This window comes from Echinops telfairi, unplaced genomic scaffold (assembly GCF_000313985.2).
Source record: "Echinops telfairi isolate 266 unplaced genomic scaffold, ASM31398v2 ScPeMD7_24;HRSCAF=84, whole genome shotgun sequence".
Classification (NCBI taxonomy): Eukaryota; Metazoa; Chordata; class Mammalia; order Afrosoricida; family Tenrecidae; genus Echinops; species Echinops telfairi.
In genome coordinates, this window is record NW_022103921.1 from 7716402 (window position 1) to 7738737 (window position 22336).

General features: G+C 39.1%; 1 protein-coding gene across 1 annotated transcript in view; it reads left to right on the forward strand.

Moving 5' to 3' along the window:
• The first annotated feature begins 3034 nt into the window (after nucleotides 1-3034).
• Nucleotides 3035-22336, forward strand: part of SPIRE1 (spire type actin nucleation factor 1) — a 173840-nt gene continuing 154538 nt past the window's right edge. Inside the window, exons 1-2 of the mRNA XM_045289059.1 lie at nucleotides 3035-3137; nucleotides 18019-18053. Of these exons, the coding sequence (XP_045144994.1) occupies nucleotides 3035-3137; nucleotides 18019-18053 (138 nt within the window). The remainder of the gene's footprint in view (nucleotides 3138-18018; nucleotides 18054-22336) is intronic.

Consider the following 22336-nt stretch of genomic DNA (forward strand, 5'->3'; position numbering starts at 1 on the left):
TTCTTATACAGAAAGTCATACAAAGCAAAAACCCTCAATAAAAGAAAACACTTAAACTATTAAAAACTGAATTAACTTTAAAATGGATCAAAAGGGAAATCGAATGATGGATTATTACATTTTAGCCCAACTGCATCCAGCACAATCAACTTTGTGGATGCTGTCTGCATGATAGCAAGGCTATTAAAATCTCTGGACTATGGATACTTAATCCATGTATGGATCCTGCACATCAATTTGGGGCTTCCACTGTCATTCATAGCCATCTGCAAAACAGGTATTTACAATCTAGCCTCTGATACTATTCCCTTCTTTAGGTTTGGCTTTTATTATTTTCAGTGATTGGATCACAAAAGCTAGTGTACTTCTTCCATGTCTATGTAGGCTGTAAGACCACAGGGGCTGTTCTTTCTGATAGCTGGGCACCATCTGGTTTCTTCACCACACTTTGCTGTAGCCGTCATATCTGTAGTGATCCTTTTATGAAGGTGAGTGAGTATCGAGTAGAGTCATGTCATAAGGAACTAATTTTTCTTATATTGGGGCTTTAATTAAGTGTGATCCCAGAATTCATTTATATATCTATGATTTATATATGTCCCTGGTTCATTTTAGAGACATCATTTTATGGTAGAGGACATTATAAATTATCTCACTGGGGCATAAGGTAATTCAATTGATGTCATTAATTTAGCCAGTGATAGAGTTTTGAAACAATGTTGAGTAATGGAAATTATACTCGTAAAGCCTGGTGTCAGCCTGTAATACATGAATTGTTGAATTGTACAGATTAAACTCAAGTGACTGAACACTATTTATACAAACTGAGGTTTGGAGATAAGGCAAAACTGTCAGTAACATTCATTAAGGCCAGAACCATTGCTGTAAGATGTCATAAGGAAGCAAGGAGGGCATTCAAATAGTAAATATGTTGTAGCCCCAGGCCACCATTCTTTGTGCCCCCTCAAAGCACAGGGTCTGTACCAAAGTCCAATAACTGACAATTCCATAACTTTGGCATATCAGCCTTCTACTTTTTACACTAGAGTGTTTTAGCCTTATGTATATCAAGGGAGTATACCATTGTCATAAATCTACTATAGGTGAGTCTAAGGTAAAGCCTAGTTTACGTATAGGGGCTTCTCCATTGAATCCTTTTGTGACCTATGAAGGCTGTTGTGTAGCTCAAAAAGACAGTCTAAAGTCCCCGTAGTTTATAGCACATGGCCTGGGTCCCCAAGGACTGGATAGAAACAAAGTCAAGTGTCCAATTTGGAACTTTTTATGGAATGTATTCTTTCTTGGGTTCTGTTTTTTTTTTTAAGTTTTTTTTTTCCCCTATGGGAGGTTGCCCCTCCTGGTTTACCCTCCAATGGAAATGTAATCTCCTTCTCTGAGATATAAATGTCCTGTGCCCTTATCTTGACTTGAATTTCCAGTAAGTTCCGCTTATCGCTCTTGTAGGAATGTCTGCTGATTTGGGGTGACTTTAGCATAGTTTTGTTTAGCATCAACAAATGTTCTCCCTGTCCCCCCATCTTGAAAAACTCACCCCAGCTGAGGTGAGGTCTCTTCTAAGTGAATTTTAAGATGTACATGTAATGGGGAATAATATATGGTTCATGGGCATTAGGCAGGCCAAGGGTCCTCAAACTTTTTAAACAGGGGCCAGTCCAATGGTCCACCCGTTGGAGGGCCGTACTATAGTTTAAAAAAAACTATGAACAAATTCCTATGCACACTGCACATATCTTATTTTGTAGTAAAAAAACAAACAGGGCAAAAACACCCAGAGGGCCGCATCGATGTCCTCGGCGGGCTGCATGTGGCCCGTGGGGCCCTAGTTTGAGGATGCCTGATGCAGGCTGTCTATCTCCTTACTTGAGAGACTGGATAGAATATTAATTTACCTGAAGACAGATGTTTACCTTCTAGGTGTTTATCCTTATAGCAGTGTACTCATATAATATTTATCCTTTTGTGATGACTAACTTTACTCAGCATAAGTTTCCGGGTCCATCCATGTCATGAGATGTTTCATGATCTCATCGTTGTTTTTAGGCACACAGTTTTCCATTGTGTGTATGTACCATAGTTTCTTTATCCATTTTTCTACTAATGGTTATTTGGACTGTTTCCAGCTTCTTGTTTTCTGAACTGTGCTGCAGAGAACATGTGGGACCATACTCCTGTTTGTGTTTTGTCTCGTTTCTTTAGGGCACATGCCCACCAAAAATATGGCTGGATCATATGATATTTCTAGTTATTTTCGGTAGTGCCATATTACTTTCCACAGTGGTTGTACATATTTGCAAGCCCATCAATAATGTATTAGAGTTTCAGGTATCTTAGCCTGCTCTACAACATTTGTTTTTCAAAATAGTTTTATTGGAATATAACTCACAAATGATATGTTCTCTAATTTTTTGAATTAGGTTATCGCGGGTGTAAGGTGATTGGAGGAAATCCAAGAGATTGGAACTCTTATAAACTCCTGGTGGACTTGTAAATATGGATAACCACCCTGGAAAATGATATAGTGATTTCCACAACCACTGTGGAAAGTGATTCCTTAAACAGATGGCAAAAGAAGCACCATATATTCCAGCAATACCATTACTGGGCACATACCCTAAAGAGAAATAAGAAACAGATGGTGAACAGATGTATGCTCCCCCATGTTCAGTGCAGTACAGTTCACAATAGCAAGAAGTTGGAAACAGCCTAAATTCCCAAGAGTAGAAGATTGGATAAAAAAACCCCAAAACTCAGGTACATATGATGAAACCATAAAAAAACTTAGGACATTGAGGGATCTGAAAAACATTATGCTGAGTGAAGAGAGTCAGTCATGAAAGGACAGATCCTGAGCCCACTGCTGTAGGAAGAAGCAACAGGACAGGCGCAAGCTCAGGCTGCAGGGCATCCATTCTGCTGGCCAGGGTGGCCGGATAGCCTGGTAGAGAGTCTGACTGGTGTCAGTGAACCATACAAAATCCTAATTAGGTATGTATCTTGAAAGTCACTTTGGAGGATGGCTCGTCATGTCAACTGGAATCAGATTGTTAAGGGAAGGGGAGGGGATGTTGACTACTTAGTGGTGGCCATGCAAAGTTATGATGAGGTCGCTGGTACAGGTAGACATCCTTATCAGAGGGCTGAAGGATACTGATGGGAAAGTCAAGTCAGGAGAGGGGATAGGGAGTGGACATGTCTGGGGGAGCACAAATGCATGGCTGTTTGTTGGGAAAAGTGGGAAGACCGATCGATCTCCAAGTGGGGTAGGGTGGGGGAATGACTGAAAATACGTCTAAGGACCCTAAGTCAGGATAGTCTCTTGTAATATGCACCAAATAAGCCACGTTGGCCCAAATTTTGGGGCACATCCTTGGGACCTAGGCTAAATGCCGTAGAACACTGGAACATTGACTCTTGGATCTTCAAAAGCGCACAATGTGCTCTGACAGCTGCATCAGTGAGAACCAATGTGGAAACTCCACTAGGTGAACTGGACTTTATCTTAAACACACGTGTAATCTGAGAATTTAAGACGAAAAATTCATGGTGTTTGAGAAGCAGAAGCAATACCAAGAGTATTGAACTGCAGGTAGGTAGACAATCATTGACTTACTGTATCACCATCCTATATTCTGTATTAAGATATATACTATTCTGGTAAACTTGAGACTGACATTCTGAGTGAATAGTATTCTAAATTTCACTGACAGCCAACTCCCATTATTTGTATAAATAGCATCTAGCCATGAAAAGACTGATTCTGTACAGGTGAATAATTCAGGTATTGTGATATGGAGTTAGCCTACTATGTTAGTCTAGGTTAATTAGAGAATCAAATCCAGGGACAGTGTGTGTGTGTGTGTGTGTGTGTGTGTGTGTGTGTGTGTGTGTAAGAGAGCTTTATATCAAGGAGTAATTTTATTTTAAGAAAACATCCCAGCCCAGTCCAGCTCAAGTTCCTAAGTGATATTAGTCTATGTCTGATACCAGTCTATAAATTCCTGTCCAGACTTGTGCAACACATGCAATGATACCAAATGCAGGAAGATCACAGGCCAGTGGGTGGAAATTCTTGTGAATTCAGTGGCGGTGGAAGCATCTCAGCGTTGGCGTGGGGTTTCCACATAGCTCCTCCAGCTCCAGGGCTCTGGTTGCCATCTGCATAACTCCATGTGGCTTGTCAACTGGAATGTAAAGCAGAGAGAGAGTGTGTGGTCCCTCCTCCCAGGAGATAAAAGAGGGAGTTCCCAGAATCATCCTGGTGGATATTACCTTAGACCTGATTGAAAGGCTAAACTCCACCCATTCACTCCTAATATCCACAAATTGACCCAAGATTATGTAACTACCACACCTACATTGGCCCAATTTCCCTCTCTCAACAGTGCTTTAAAAAATTAGTACCAGGGGATAATCAATGATAATATTAATGGAAGATCTTTATGTCCCAGGTTGACGATCAATAAGATTTTCTACTACAGATTACCAGGAAGTTTTGAAGGGAGTCAAAAGCAGATAAAAAAACCACCAAAACAGATCAAGGAATAGGTTTTGGGCTTGCACTCAATCCTAGCTCCAATTTAAGGGCAGTTACTTCTTATATCAATGGCCCTGCTTGATTCTCGCCCTCAGGAAGGGAACACAGAAGATATGGGTGCTTTAACAAAGTGCGGTGGAGAAATTAGATTGTGCCCTGGTTATCAGATAAAATAGCCTCTGGGGTCTTAAAGGCTTGTTTTGAAATAAGCAGCCATCTAATTGACGTGTCAACTGATTCCACATGGGAGAAATACACCAATACGAAATATATGAAGTACTGAAGTACTGAAGGATTGTAAACCCTATAATCTGAAGCTGCAGGTGGAAATTGTATCAGAGCCTAAGCTGTGAGATTCTCCTTTGCAGAAGGATATGGATGATAGTGGGAGACCAAGATATATTTGTGAAATCTGCGTAGGAAATAAGGCCCTGTTGATTTCCCTCTGTCGATAATAATAGAGGAATGAGAAGAAATTGGTTACCAAACGGAGTGCATTGGGGAGATGACTAAAGAAGATAAAAATGATAAACCTGACTTGAATGGTTAAAATCTTGTCAGTTTATCCTCTCTCTGATGCACGTTGGGCCTGACCTGACTTTCAGCATTTTCTGTACTGTTTTGTTTGTTCATATTGGGATATATCTCAGATGTATTTGGTCATTGGGGGTACCCCTCTTGAATTTTTCATATACTTTTAAAATGTTTTCCAGTATGTGAAATCCAGGATTGATGAACCTGTTAAGACAGCAAGTAAAATAAGTGTTTCTGGGGGACTTCTCAAGATCTGTTCTGAAGTACAATGCTGTCTGTGGTAGGATTATATCTATCCACATTCAGAAAAATCCAATTAATGCAGCTATTACTCAATTTTATGCATCAATTACAAAAGCTAGTGATTAAGAACTTGAAGAAATCTGACATCTTCAGTCTGAAATTGATCAAACATGCGTTCAAGATGCATTGAAAATTATTGGCGATTGGTCTTCCCCAGATGGACTATACAGAAATCATATCGATTGCATCTGTTAATTGTTAATGGAAGCGTTAATGGAAAAGCTCAATATCAGGAGCTAAAACCAAGCCAGGGGCTACCTGTGGAACAGATAATGAATTCTTCATACGTAAATTCAGGTTGAGGCTGAAGAAAATGAAAAAATCCATTTGAGAGCCAAAATTTGACCTGGAGTGTGTCCGACCTGAATTTCAAGAACATCTCAAGAACATATTTCTAAACTCATTGAACACTAATGATAAAAGACCGCTGAGCTGTGGGAAGACATCAATAGTATCATTCCTGAAGAACGCAAAAGGTCATTAAAAAGACAGGAAAGAAAGAAAATATCAGAACTGGGTGTTAGAAGAGACTGAAACTTGCTCTTAATCATAGAGTAGCGAAGGCACATGGAAGAAATGATGAAGTCAAAGGTTTTTATAGAAAATTTCAAAGGGCAGATTGAGAGACAAAGTAAAATAGTGAAAAATAGTTTTCTTAATGTAATTTTTTTAGCTCTCTTCACGGTTACACAGGAATCCATTGATTTCTGTCTGTTAATTTTGTATCCTTGTCTGGTTCCCATTATCAGGAAAAATGTTCCCATTTTTTAATATGTTAAAGCATGGCGCTAGCTGTTGGTTTTTCATATATGGCCTAATGTTGAGGAATTTCCCTTCTATTCCTATTTTGTTGAATGATTTTATTCTAAATGGGTGTTGGATGTTGACAATTGCCTTTTCTGCGTATATTTAAATACTCACATTCTTGTTCTTTGCCTTGCTTATGTGGTGGATGATATTGTTTTTCGAATGTTGACCTCTTCTTGCATTTGTGGTACAAGTCTCACTTGCTAACGATGAGTTAATTTTGCTATGTTGTTAGATTCTAGTGGCCAGAATTTTGTTGAGGATTTTTGCATCTACCGTGTTTCCCTGAAAGTAAGACATCCCCCGAAAATAAGACCTACTTACAGTTTTGCCTCTTGCTGAAATATAAGGAATCCCCCTGAAAATAAGACCTTCCCGAAAATAAGGTCCCCCGAAGCTACCGTAACTCTGTACCATTACGGCAAACGCGGCTGCGCAGCTCACTGTTGGCCTCAGTGCGGCCGGAGCAGACAGAAATGGCTAGGTCTCTTTTAATAAAACAAGAAAGCAATAAACAATAAATGTGTACCGTATTCGTCTTCATGGAAAAGTAAGAGCCCCCGAAAATAAGACCTAGCGCATCTTTGGGAGCTAAAATTAATATAAGACACTGTCTTATTTTCAGGGAAACAGGGTATGTTCATAAGGGATATTAGGTGTGTTTTCTGTCTTTTTGGGGTCTTTGCCTGGTTTTGGTATCTGAGTTGTGCTTGATTAATTGAATGAGTTTGGGAGTTTGTTGCCCTTTTCTATATTCTGGAATAGTCCATGTGAATTAATGAAAGCTCTTCACATACTTGGCAGAATTTCCCTGTGAAGGCATCTGGCCCTGGGCTTTTCTTGGTTGGAAGTTTCTGAACTTTCTCTATATTTTCTTTTTTATGGGTTTGTTGAAGTTTTCTTTCTTTTTTTAAAAAAATTTTATTAGGGGTTCATACAACTCTTATCACAATCCATACACACATCAATTGTGTAAAGTGCATTTGTACATTCATTGCCCTCATCATTCTGAAAACATTTCTTCTCCACTTAAGCCCCCGTGTTGAAGTTTTCTACATCTGTCTGTGAGTTTATTTGCATTGACGATGTATTTCTAGATATTTTTCCATTTTTTAACTAAATGTTTTGTCCATTTTTTCATTTGGGTTTCTTGTGATGTTGCACTTTTCATCTGCTGTAGGTAGTTGCATATTTTCTTTCTTTTCCTTTGTTAAGTTTACCAGTGGTCTGTTAATTTTAGTTCTTTCAAAAAATTAACTTGTTGATTTTCTGTTACTTTCCATTTTCAGTTTGTTTCTAATCTTTATGCTTTCTTCTGTTAGAGGGTTTGTTGCGCTTTTTCTAGTGTTAACGGTACTGTGTTACGGTGTTGATTTTCAATCCTTTTTTCATGTGTGCATTGATTGCTTTAAATTGTCCTCTGATAATTATTTTTTGCTGTATGCCAAAGATTTTGGTATGTTGTTTAACCATTCTAATTTTTCCAAGGAATTTTAAAGTTTTCATCCCTTATTTGATTCATTATGCAGTTAGTTTCTTAGGTAGTATGTTGTCCAATCTCCATGTGTTTGTCTCTATGTTTCTGTTCATTCTATTGTTGGTTTCTAGTTTTATAGCATTGCGATCTAAGAAAACGGATTGCAGTTTATCTCGATTAAAAAAAATTTCTTAACGTTTGCTTTGTGGCCTACCATGTTGGTTTATTTTTTAGAGTATTTGTAGAATAATGTATACTATGTTCTGTCTATGTCTAGAAGTTTGAGTTGATTATATTGTTTTGCTCTTTTGTGTCCTTATTTTTTTTTCCTGTTGATCTGTCTTTCCTTGAGGGTGGCATGTTTCCCATTATTATTGTCCAGTTGTTTATTTCTCTCTTTAATTCTGTGAGGATTTGATTAATATATTTTGAGGTATTTCATTGGGTGCACATGTTTATTATGGCTATGTCTTCTCGTGCTTTTACTCTTAATGATTATGAGGTGATCATTCTTTTCTCTTGTTATGTTATTTGTCTTGAAATATATTTTTTTCAGAAATTAATATTGCCACACTTGCTTCTTTTAGGGGAAAGAGGTGGGTTACCATTCACTTCATACTCTTTTTGTCCAGCCTTTGATTTTTAGTCTGTTTTTGTATTTGTATCTGAGGTGTGTTTCATATAATAAGCAAAATATAGATGGGTCTTGTTTTCTTATCTAGTCTGCTACTCTGTCTTTTTACAGGTGCATTTAGCTTGTTCACTTTCAGTGAGCCTTTTGATATGGATGGATTTGTTGCTCTCATTTTGATTAGTGTTTGTGTATGTTAGTGTGACTAGGTATGTGTCAGTGTGTATGTGTGTGTGTGGTATGATTTGTTTCTTTATTTTTCTGGTATTTCTGTGTTGTTTTGCATTTTACTTTAAGTGTGTTGGTTTTGGGGAGGACTTGTCTTTTATATTTGTCTCAGGTTTGTGTGCTGCCATTGTTGATTTTCGTCCATAGTACTCCATTTAGTATTTTTTTGTAGTGGTAGTCTTGTTTTTGAAAATTCCTTTAGTATATCCTTCTTTGGGAGTACTTTTGTTTCTTTCTCATATTTGAGTTATAATTTTGGTTGTTGGTTTAAGATTTTAGATATGATGTCCCATGGTCTTCTTGCCTACATAGTTTCTGCTGAAAAACCTGAGTTTATTCCAATTGTCCTTTTGAATGTACTTGGAGAAAGAGGAGGCTTTCTCCTCCAGTAAAGAGTTACACTCTTGGAAACCCACAGTGGGAGTTCTATCCTGTCATATAAGGTCTCTGTGAATCTTACTTGATTCGATGGCTGTGAGTTTTGCTTTTTGGTTTGAATGCGACTGTTTTTCCTCTCTGGCTGTTCTTGGAGGTTTTCCTGGTCTTTAATGTAGGAGCTTTTGGCTGCAATATTTTGTGGTGTTTCTTTTCACATCCCTTCTAATTGGCGTTCTCTCAGTTTCCTTTTCATCTGATATGCAGTGAGGAAAATTTTCCTTCGGGAGTTCCTCGATGATTCTTTCTGGATTTTTTTTGTTTTATCCACTTCTGGCATCCCTATAATTCATAGGTTATTCTTGATTGTGTCCCATATTGTTCTTGGGCTTTCTTCAGTCTTCTTTCCGTTCTTTGTTTCTTGTTTTTCTCTCAGATTAGAATCAAAAGATGTGTCTTCAAGCTCACTAATTTCACTAATTTAGGATTTCATCTCTTTAATTCTGTTTCTCTGTTATTTTTTAAAAAATTTTTCTCTGTTTTATAGTTGTGTAAATTTGCTGTTGTAGTTTTTGACTTGTTTCTTGTAAGATGTATAGTGAGGTTTCTAACTTTTCTGTTCTTACTTTATTTCTCTCATTGCCCTCCTTTATAGTGCAATGTATAATCATCATACTGGTGAATTCTTTTTCTGGTAATTCCATAGCTTGTTAACTGCAGCCACTAATTTTAGGTCTAGGTGTTCCTCACTTATTTGTGCCTCTTTCTTTCCTTTCCTTCCCTTCCCCTTCTTCCCTTTCTCCTTTCCTTTCTTCTTGTGTGTACCCTTAGTTTTTTATGGTTTCATTGACCTTGGTGTAACTGTTAGGGGTGGCTGGGAGGGTGTGTTGTGTAAGGGTAGTTAAATCTTTTCAGTGGCATAGAGGAAGAATAATGAACAGTTAAGAACAAGTGTTGGGGGCAGACAGAGTAGGCCTAGGGGAGGATAAGAGAATGGGAGGAATGACCAGCCTGTGTGAGCACGAGGTGCTGACAGGGCCACTTATCAGCCATCAGAGAACAAAACATCGTATCACTGTGTGCTCACTTCCCTGATTCCATCGCTGAAGACAAATGGGTGCATAAGCAAATGTGAAGAAAGCTGATGGTGCCCGTCTATCAAAAGATATAGCGTCTGGGGTCTTAAAGGCTTGAAGGTAAACAAACGGCCATCTAGCTGAGAACAATAAAGCCCACATGGATGAAGCCCACCAGCCTGTGTGATCACGAGGTGTCGAAGGAATCATCAAAGAACAAAAAATCCTATCATTGTGAATGATGGGGAGTGTGGCTTGGGGACCCAAAGCCCATCTGTAGACAACTGGACATCCCCTTACAGAAGGGTCACGGGGAGAAGACGAGCCAGTCAGGGTACAGGGTGGCAACGATGAAACATACAACCTTTCTCTAGTTCCTAAATGCTTCCTTTCTCCCACCCCCTCACTATCATGATCCCAATTCTACCTTACAAATCTGGCTAGACCAGAGGATGTCACTGGTATAGATAGTAGCTGGAAACACAGGGAATCCAGGACAGATGATCCCTTCAGGACCAGTGGTGAGAGCGGTGATGCTGGGAGGGTGGGGTGGAAAGGAGGAACTGATTATAAGGATCTACATATAAACTCCTCCCTGGGGGATGGACAACAGAAAAGTGGGTGAAGGGAGATGTTGGATAGTATAGGATGCGACAAAATAATAACTTCTAAATTATTGAGGGTTCATGAGGGAGGTGAGAGCAGGAGGGAGGGGGAAAATGAGGACCTAATGCCGGGGGCTTAAGTGGAGAACAAATGTTTGAGAATGATGAGGGCAACGAATGTGCTTTACACAATTGATGTGTGTATGGATTGTGATAAGAGTTGGATGAGCCCCCAATAAAATGATTTTTAAAAAAGACCAAAAATATGGCAGGTCAGCTTGGGCTCATAAACATGAACATGGCAAAGCTTCCATTATTACTGGCAAGAAAAAAAAAACCTTCCTATTCTCTGCAAATCAGCAAATAAAGCTAAAATTTCAACAACAACAAAAAAAAAGCTTAAATTTCTTTTTTGAGAAAAGTTGAATGAGAAAAAAGAAGTGGAAGGGATAGTAATAGAGGATGGAGGGGGAAAAGGGTCAGGTAGGGCTAATATATTATTAAAAAAGAAAAGAAAAAAATACTTATTTTAAAAGGATGAAAGGATGGCTAATACTGATTGCAAATGAATTTTAAGAGTAGGATAAGCTTTTGTTTTGAATAAAAAGAAAGATTAGGATTAAAGATGAGAAAAAAGAAAGCAAGAAAAGGAAGAGCTATTCGTGTTTGTTTGGGTTCTAAACTCTGCCCAGCAATATTGTAGCTCACGTGTGAGAGAAAGGTGTATGTCCTGAAGAAGGGTGGGAAGCCTAGGTGGGCTCAGGACCTGTACTGGAAGTACAAAGGGTGCAAGGTCAACTCAGCAGTTATGATCAGTGCCTGTGGACGGGTGAATCCTGCTGGCAGGGTACTTAGTATGGCTGGAATGTTTATGTTTTTTAGTGGCCTGAAGGTGAGGGGGTCCAGTGTAATGGCACGTTATGGGGAGCTTTCTCACAGTGGTCCTGGGCTGAGTGGATATGGAATGGGTGGGCTTACAACTTCCAAGAGATGTGTCTCTGAAAAGGGTGTGAGAGGGTACCTTTTGTTGGGATAGTTCAGGCACGAGGGGTTGGGGACTGATCAGTCCCAGGGAGCAAGCTATTGTTCTCAATGTTCTAGTGTGGTCTCTAAGAGACCAAACCCCCTGTGATTGAGTCATTGATGACTCATAGTGGCCCCCTGTGGGTTTCCAAGACTATAACTGGTTATGGGAGTAGAAAGCCTAGTCTTTTCCACTAGGAGCTACTGGTGGTTTTGAACTGCTGACCATGAGGATTGTAGCTCAATGTGTAACCACTAAAATACTCTTAATTTTGGATAGTCTAGTGTGGTCTAAATGAGGTGCTAACTGGGAGATAGTGCTGTTGCTACCTTGATGATTATCGAAGTCAAACAAAATGTTTGTTTTTTTTAAAAAAGACCGACAGAAGGAATAGTACTGATTTAAAAGGTATTATAAAATAGTACAAGACTTTGTTTTAAAGAAGGGGAGGAAAAAGAAAGAAAGGGTGGAGGGTGGGAGTGGGGAATAGTAGGAGTTATAAACTCTATCCTAGGAGAGATCAAGACTGCAAGGCAGAGATCATTTGAGCAATTGGAAGCAGTACCTAGGAGTGGTTCCAAATCCCTGACCATCCAACCAAACTGTTGGCCATCACTTAAGAATCTTTGAACAGTCTCACATCAAGCCATTTATTCTTCGAAGCAAATGATACTACCAGGTGTTCTGCCTATTGGGAGGATTTCCTTTCACCACTGTCTTTCGGGGGGGGGGGGGAAAGGGGCTGTAGTCCTGCTGCTTTCCACCTTCAAGTAGGATTTGCAAATAGTGCATACTATCTGTAAATTAAGCATGTGTTCATGGCACATCTTATCATAAAGAACTCGCCATGAGACCCTAGTTGCCGGGTTAGAGAAAGATGGTAGGTACTGTGACAGGAGTGGAGACTCTAGGCATTTGGACCACTTCTTCATTAAATTTGCTTGTACCTTCAGTGCTGCTCTAGTTCGATCTCATCTATCCCTAATCCAATTTAGATGGAGTGCTGCTTGCTCATCTACTTTATGACTCTGGGTCAGACACCTAGTTAGTGCTGAACAGCTCTGGCTTCATGGTGATTGAGTGACCCACTGTGAAGTGAACAGTTGAAATTGGAGTCACCACCTGGTTAAGTTTTTGAAAAGCCACTATCATTCTTTTTGCAACTAGATGAATCTGAAGATGGCTTCGGCTAGCTAGCAACAATACGTGGACTTGAGTTGGACTGGGCTGGGCTGCCTTCTTGATATAAAATTACTTTTTGATATGAACTTCTTTCTTTTACAAATAAGAGTATCACTGATTTTATTTCTCTCGACAAGCTAGCACAACACACTTAGTAACCATTTACACGCATATTCTCCAGGTTTCTGTCTGAGGATGTGAGAAAACGGCAGCAGTTATTTATAAGTATAACGTACTTTTTCCCAGGTTCTCATCAGTACTTCACTTTAATAATACTCCGAGACTCGATTCTAGTGTTAGCTTTAGAAGAAACATGGGTGGTGAGAGAATTTCCTGGGGGCTTTTAGCAATATTTTGTAAGGCATCTGCCCCAAACCACTTCAGATGTAGCCATGTGTGGCATCTCAACATGTACTATTGGACTAGTCTCCTGAATTGTGTTTTTTTTTTTACTGTTAGTGAATTAATATCTTCAGGTGGGAGGAGCTATTGACTGGGGTGGCTCAATGCAAAATAGGGGCTCAATATCCTTATCTTTATGATTATCAGCCTGTTTGTCTCCACCCCATGTTTCTGGGTCCTCTTTCTTTTCAGACACCATTCTAGGTTGAAAATTTAGCTGCCATTATAATTTAACTATTTGTATGATAAGACGATGTAGTTTTTGGCAGTGTTAGCTCTGTTACTACAAGAGTGAAATCTTTCTTTTGTGGCATGAGTGGAAGCTGTGAGATCTTTCGTGTGGCACTTGAGTCACGCTTGTGCAGTTCTCAGGTGCACTCTTTCCTTGACTACTGTTGTAAGGACCAACCGCCCAACTTTCCTTTACTTTTCATCTTGACTAAACTGCTGAAAAATATCAAACATGATCACTTAGAGCTTTGCTCCTTACAATACTTCATCAGTTGGTGGTGACACTTTGGTTATAAACTCAATGCCTCCTTACTAATAGTGGCAGATTTATCTGTACTAGCAGAAGCAGCATTCTCGGTACCCTTAGTTCTAATCAGATTTGAGAATTTAGCAAGTTCTTCTTTACCATTTTTCCCCCCTCTAGAACTACTCCCAGTACCAGTTGTAGACTGGGTTTTCTAGAGGAAAAAAACCAAGACACTTATATATGTATATAAAGAGATGGTTATGTCAGGAAACTGGTTTATATAAAAATTGTGATTCACGGAACTGAAAAGAGCTAACCAGTTCAGCTTACTTCCGTGGATCAGATAATGAGTTGAAAACCCTTCCCAACCAATTTGGTTGATGGCTAAAAGGAGCAGGATCCAAAAGGCAAGGTTGATGATTGAAAGGAGAAGAAGCTAAGGAACAGGAAGCAGAAATGCAAACCTAGGCAGTGGTAGCAGCTGTGCTCGCGGCAGTGTGGTGAGCAGTTGCAGTTGCGAGCAGCCGCAGCTGTGGTGGATGACAAAATCCACACCAAAAGGACAAAGAGAGCGAGAATGCCCCTCAATACATTTGCTTCGTAGCTTCCTCAAGGGCCCAGACCTCCAGGAAGGTATCATCAGGCTACAACCCAACCCACTCAGACTATTTTTCCATAGATATAACGAGTTGGCAGAGAAACTAACCCTGTCACATTATTCCTGGCTAAATACAGCCTTTTCATTTCATATGATCAATTGTTCTAAGGAGTGCCACCTTAGAGGCTTAAGGTTGATCCTGGGAGAGAGAGGGCAGGTACTTTAAGGGTTTGGAGTTTATGTGGTACATTAATTAGTTCCTTCTTCTTGCAACTTTGATTTTCTTGATTATACCCATGGATACTTTTACCAAAGGCAGTAAATGGCATGGAGGTTACTGGCCATATCTGGCCTTCTATGGCTTCCCAATTGCCACGTGGCAGGGGTCAGACATGCCTTTACCCTCCATCTTTCTTTACCCTACTTGGACACCAACCATTCCTCGCATGGCACTCTACTTTTATGCTAGGTTCAATAATTTGTTGCAATGGCCACATATAACTCACAGACAATGCTCACATTTAAGGGAAGTTGGGGTTTACTAGGGAAGTTAATAGGTTACCGAGTCAGGATCAACAAACAGTAAGGATATAGTTATTGGTTCACAGCACCACCTCTCTTCAGCCAGCAGCCAAGTCTTTGTTACATGGTCCCGTGGCCTTTGCCATCATGGGCCAGGAGGCCAGCCTGTGGCTCGACTTCACAATTTGGTAGTCTCAGTGCTGCTGTTCTTGTTATGCCCCACAGCCTCTGGGGCATCTGATCTGATAGCCTCTGCCCCTTCAGACTGAGATCTTGGACATGCTCATCCAATAGTCCTATGCCTTCTCTTTCTGGGTTTGATGGGTCTTATACACAGAGGAATGACTTTGATGGATGCATGGTTTTTGTCTTTTAGCCGACCATACTCCCAAGGAAAACGAAGTATGGTGTTACACCTTCTGGTAGAGTCTAGTGATGTACCCAAGGAAACACAGTGCGTGTCTTGGTTCACACCCTCTACTAAAGTTAGGTCTTAATTCCACCCCAGTCCTGATAAATAATATAATAGAGAATGCCCTTTAAAATGGGATTATAGCTACAGGCATAGAGTCTAGAATTATAATACATCACATAAGGAATTATGGCTAGAAGGGCCATATTATTTGACTACATCCCATAAACCAAATGCACTCATTGCCGTCATGTCAACTCTGACTCATAGTGACCCTATAGAACAGGATAGAACTACCCCTTTGGGTTTCTGAGACTTGAAATATGTATGGAAGAAGACAGCCTCATGTTCACCCACAGAGTGACTGGTGGGTTCAAACTCTTGACGTTGTGGTTAGCAGCTCAATTTGTAGCCCACTATGCTACTGAGCATTTCATTCAATATACTTAGGGTTGCTATGAGTGGAGCCAACTTGATGGTACCTAAAACAACAACAATAAATACATAATATAGAAATATCTTTTGTCAAACATGTATACATCTACATATGTATGTGTGTATATATATGTATATGCAACCTTATCCTCAATGTGATTTTTATATCACCGTGAATTCAAAATGCAGTATTCATAAGTCACGATCCCTGATTGTAACCACTAATGTACTTTGATTTCCAGACACTTGCCTTTTCTTGACTTTTTCTGTAGATGCGATCTTACACTATTTGTCCTTTTGTGTCTGACATATTTCACTCAGCATAGTGTTCTTAATAATATGTATCAAAATTTCATTTCTCTTATAGCTAAATAGTATTCCATTATGTATATATATCACATTTATCCAGTCATGTATTTATAGGCATTGGGTTATTTTCATATTTTGGTTATTGTGAATAGTACTTCAGTGAACATTGGTATACACATGTGTTTGAGTTCCTGTTCTCAATTCTATTGAGCATATGCTTAGGAGTGGACTTACTGAGTAAAATGGTAATTCTTTGTTTACTGTTTTGAAGAATCTCCAAACGTTTCCATAGCCGCTGCAATAGTTTGATTTCGATTTGGGGTTTTGCGTAACCATTAAATCCTTGGTCACCACAGAAATTTGCATTCACTAATTTAAGAAAAGTATCTAGAGCTTTTGTGAAATCTCAGTGTCTGAGAGTGGGTCTGTTTCAATTCCACTTCATACACGGCCGGCTCCTGAGCGGTAATTTGTACATATTATTACTCTGGGTGTTCCTTCATTACAGCTATGAAAGGAATCTGTGCAAATGAAAAGTGCTCAAGTGACTAAATATTCTAAGAGGTCTTGCTTAGAGATTTACATCTAAATAGTCTCATTTAAAAAAAATATGGAAAGATGGGAAGAACATGTTTAATTGTAATAAGATCCAAAACACACATATATGTAATCTACTTACTGACAGTAATTAAATGCTGACTCATCGCAACCCACTGAGACTGTAACTGTTTAGGGGAGTGGAAAGCCCAGTCTTTCTCCTGCAGAGTTGCTGGTGGTTTCGAACTGCCAGCCATACAGATTGCAGCCTAGTGTGTAACCATTACACCACCAGGGCTCCTGTACAGTGAACCCTTGTTTATCGCAGTTAATCGGTTCTAGACCCTACCGTGATAAATGAAATTCCACGAAGTAGGTTTCCTTATTTGTAAAGCAAATATTTTCATAGTTAGAGCATAAAGGACATGAAAAAACACCCTTTAGTCACCATTACACTCGTATTACCCAATTTATTAAACGAAAAAGGGAAAATACAGTAAAACATATTGGACGTTACAATGATCATTTATTATTTATTATATTATGGCATCAAGCGTGTACAGTATGAGCCAATCAGTGGCAGTAATGACAGCATGCGCTGTTACGCAAAAACCGCGATAGAGTGAAGTCGCGGAAGTCGAAGCGCGAAGTGGCGAGGGTTCACTGTATACTTAATATGCATATATACAAATTAACTAAAGTAAAAATAAAAATGATTTTATAATATTGTTTTCCTTTTAAAATACCTTGAAGTCTCTTGGGCCTTTCCCTCCAAGCATATTTCTCCAAAGAAGATTTAAAGGTGGCAAAAAAGCACATGAAAAAATGTTAAACATTATTAATTATTAGGTCGATGCAAACAAAAACCATATTAAGTTACCATTTCACAGGTACTAGAATGTCTATTAAAAGAAAAATGGAAAATAAGTATAGGCAAAATATTGCTTAGCTTTCTTTTATAGCTGTAATGAAGGAACACCCAGAGTAATATGTGCAAATTACCGATCAGGAGCCGGCCGTGTATGAAGTGGAGTTGAAACAGACCCACTTTCAGAGACTGAGATTTCACAGAAACTTTAAATACTTTTCTAAGTTAGTGAATGCAGGTTTCTGCGGTGGCCAAGAATTTAATAGTTACTCAAACTCAAAAAACCAAACCACTGCTATCCATTTGATTCATTCATGAGGATCCTGTTAACATTAAAAAGTAACTGCTGAATATTTGGCCCATCGCCACCTACAGCCAAGAGATGGCTTGTATTTGAATTCAGTCTTTTTATTAATCATGCCATTTTCATTAAAGCATGAGATAATGGGTTTTTCCTTTCCGTTTTCTAAATAGAAAAGAGAAGCATGGGCTAGGGGTGGGATCAGGGTGGGGGCTGACATCAGTGTTTTTGCAGTTTGGGTTAGGCTTGTTTTACAGTTAATTTTTTTTTTCTGGACTGGAAAAAAGTCCTTAAGCTCAAAGTAAGATGCTATTAATTTTTCTCTTTGATAGAAGTAACTTTTTGTATTTTTATTGCAGGCAAATTGGAATATTCCCATTGTACAGAAACAGAGGTAAGTTAAAAATATTACGATGTGTTATAAAGACTAATTCATTTTGTTGTATTATTAGTTCTGCATTACTAATAATTTTTCCTGTATTATTGTTTTTGAAACTCAGTTATCTAAATAAGGTCCAGAATCCTTAATAAGAAATTCAGTTTATTTTTAATTGTTATATGTATTTTATTTATTAAAAATAAGAACCCCTTGAAATTTGAGCAAAATGTTTATTCTGAAGTTATTCTATGTGAATATAGGGGGACCATTGTGAATACTACAAAGGCAGCATGGCTTTGCATTAGTTTTGACTGACGTTATATAGAAAGCCCAAGTCTAGTGCCTGCCTTGCAGGTAATTCTTACTCAGTGACCCAATATGAGGGGTTTACAGGAGCAGATGGTTTCATCTTTCTCCTGTAGAGTGACGGGTGGGTTTGATTCGCCAGGCTTGTGGTTACCAGCCCAACATCTACTTCGCAGCATCACGAAGACTCCTTTGGTATTGTAAGTTGTTGTTAGGTGCCAAAGAGTCTCTTCCACCCCATCCTGACCCTACTATGCACAACAGAACTAAACACTGAACTAGTGAACAACAGAACTAGTAACACCGTGTCATCCCCACAAGTGTCACTGTGCCTGAGCCCATTATTGGCCATCACCGTGTCAGTCCGTCTTGTCCACACAGTCAATTGCCTGAGCATAGGCAATAAAACTGAAGTAAACATCTTTCTGGTATTCTTTGCTTTCAGTCAAGATCCATCTGACAACAGCAGTGATAATCCTTGTTGCACATTCTCTCTTGAATCTGGTCTGAATCTTTGACGGTTCTCTGTCAATCTGTTGCTGCAACCATTGCTGGATGATCTCTAGCAAAATTTTATTTGCATTTGATGGTAATGGTATTGTTTTCTAATTTGAGCATTCTCTTGGGTGACCTTTCTTTGGTTGTTGTTAGTTGTTTTTAGGTGCCATTGAATTGGCTCTGACCCATAGAGACCCTAAGTGCGATGAATGAAACACTGCATGGTCCTGTGCCCTGCACACAGTTGTTCCTATGCCTCAGCCCATTGTTGCAGCCACTGTGTCAGTCCATCTCGTTGAGCGCCTACCTCTTTTTTGCTGCCCTTCCACTTTACCAAACATGATGTCCTTCTTCTTTACCAAACTTGATGTCTTTCTTCCGGGACTGGTCCTCCTTATGTAAGATGAAGCTTTCACATCCTTACCTCTAAGGGGCACTCTGGCCTTACTTCTTCCAAGACATACTGGTTTGTCCTTTTAGCAGTTCACGGTACATGCAATATTCTTCTCCAGCACCGTAATTCAAATGCATCGGTTCTTCTATGATCTTACTTTTTCAATGTCTTAACTTTCACATGCATATGTTGCAATGGAGAGTACTGTGGCTTGAATCAGATGTGTGCCTTACTTCTCAAACTATCATCCTTGCTTTTCAGTACTCTATAGAGGTCTTGTGCAGCAGTTTTACCTAATGCAACATGTCTTTTGATTTCTTGATTGCTACTTCCATGAGCACTGATTGTGGATTCAAGTAAGACAAAATCCTTGACAACTTCATTTTTTTCTTCATTTCTCATGATGTTACCTATTGGCCCAGTTGTGAGGATTTTGGTCTTCCTTACATTGAGTTATAATCCGTACTGAAGGCTACAATCATTTACTTTTTCAGCAGCTACTTCAGTTCCTTCACACTCAACAAGCAAGGTTATGTCGTATAACATGTTGCATGTTGTAAATAAGCCTTCCTCCCATCCTGATGCCACATTCTTCTTCATATAATCCCATTTCTCCGATGATTTGCTCAGCATACAGAATGAACATGTATGGTGAGAGGATGCAACCTTGTTGCACACCTTACCTGATTTTAAACCATGTGGTTTTCCTTTGTTCTATTCACACAACTTCCTCTTGATCCAGGTGCAAGTTCCTTATGAGCATAATGAAATGTAAGTGTTCTGGGATTCCCATTCTTCTCAAGGTTATCCACAGTTTATTATGGTTCATCTAGTCGAATGTCTTTGCATAGTCAAAGAAACACAAGTAAACATCTTTATAGTATTCTCTGTTTTAACTGCAGACCCGTCTGACATTAGCAATGATATCCATGGTTCCACACCCTCTTCTGAATCTGTCCTGACCCTCTGGCATTTCTCTGTCAATGTACTGCTGCAATCATTGTTGAATGATCTTAAGCAAAATTTTACTTGTGTGAGATATTAATGATATTATTCTAAAGTTGAGCATTCTGTTGGGTCTTGAGCACAAATACGGATCTCTTCCAGTCAGTTGGCCAAATAGTTCCAAATTTCTTGGTATAAACAAGTGAGTGAAACATTTCAATGAGTATTCTATCAATTCCTGGAGGCTTGTTTTTAATCATTTTATTGGGAGCTCTTATGGATATCATAACATTCCATAGTTAAATCGAATCAAGCAGTATTGTACAATTGCTACCGCAATCAGTTTAGAAAATTTTCTTTCTTCTTAAACTTCTTGATATCAATTCCCCTTTATCCCCTCCTTTCTCCAACCTACTCCCCAGGTACCCTTTATCTCTGTCTGTCTGTCTGTCTGTCTATCTATCTATCATTTAGCCATATCTTACACTATCCAATATATCCATTCACATACAATTCTGTTACTCGCTCCCCTTGTGTGGGGTTATGCAGTCATCAATGCTATCAGTTCTCTATTCTGTCCCTCACCTCCCACCCCAACCCATTGCCGCGTCCTCAGGGAACCATTATTACCCCTGTTATTATTTCTGAAGGGTTATCTATTTTGGCTTTCATGTATCAAATGATCTTAAATATACAAATGAAAATACACAAATCTAACATTAATGAAGCAAAACAAAAACCATAATAGTATGGGAAGGAAATATTAAAGAACTAGAGTATAGTTATGTGTTTCATCAGTGCCACACTGCACTCTGGATTTATCATCCCTTCTGGATGGCCCTTCTGAGAGGGGCTGTCCAATTATCTTACACATGGGTTTTGGGTATCCACTACATTCTTGCTCCTTCCCATTGATTTGGTTACTTGTTTTTGAACTTCTGATACCTTTTCCTAATGACACCTCCTGATCACATAGCCTGGTATGCTTCTTCCATGTGTGCTTCTTCCCTGTTATATGGCAGCTTATTTAACTATAAGCCTTTCAGATCTCAGATGCTATATTTTTCAGTAGCTTGTCACTATCAGTAGCTTTCTTCACCACATTGGCTTATGCATCCATTTTGTCTTCAGCACTCCTGTCAGGAAGGTGAGTATAATACAGTGCCACATAATTAGAACAAACTTCATACTGCTGTAAGATTTAAGCCCAGAGTCCATCTGCTTTCCTTTTGTATTTGCATATAAATGCATATACAAAAATACCTATATTTATATACTTACATGTATACATATATCTTTTTTACTTCTTTCCTCTTTTTCTTTTCCCCTCCACTGTCATGTCTATCTGTCATTCACCTCTCAGTAATTCCACTCAGATACAATTCAATTGATCAAATATGACGAGAAAAGGTACACCCTCTTCCCCATCAATATTAGAACCTTCACTGTTCTCCTGTACCCATCATTATTGGCTCATCACCCACCTCCTCCCTTCCCATACCCCCCAGGAACCGTTGATCCAGTTGCTGTCTCTGTAAGATTGCCTATCCTGCCTATCTTGCATAGAATAGTACTCCCCACAAAGAGAAAAGAAAGAACATACAGATAGTCAAAAGTCTTAACAGGGAATCTGACACAGAGCAGATGAATATCTCTCTGTTAACTAGAGAGAAGGACCTATTATAATACAATAGTCCAGTCACCTTTACTTCCAGGGTTCCATATCCCAGGTCCTGCTTACCTAACAAAACCTACACCTATGCTTCAGTATTGAAGCACTTGGGATATATAGGATCATATCATTTGCAAATGGAGTGTCGCTTCTTTGCTGATTGTATTCCCTAGTTCTTTTTGTTGTCTGATGTTTCTAACTAAGACTTCTAGTAGAATGTTGATTTAGTGTGGTGATAGGGAGCATCCTTGTCTGGTCCCTGTTTTCAGGGAAAATATTTATAGTTTTTCCTTCTTGAATGTGATGTTGGCTGTATGAGTTTCTTTCTTTTAAAAAAATCATTTTAGTGGGGGCTCATACACCTCTTATCATAATCCACCCATCCATCCATTGTGTCAAGTACATTTGTACATTTGTTGCCACCATCATTTTCAAGACATTTTCTTTGTACTTGAGCCCTTGGTATCAGCTCCTCATTTTTCC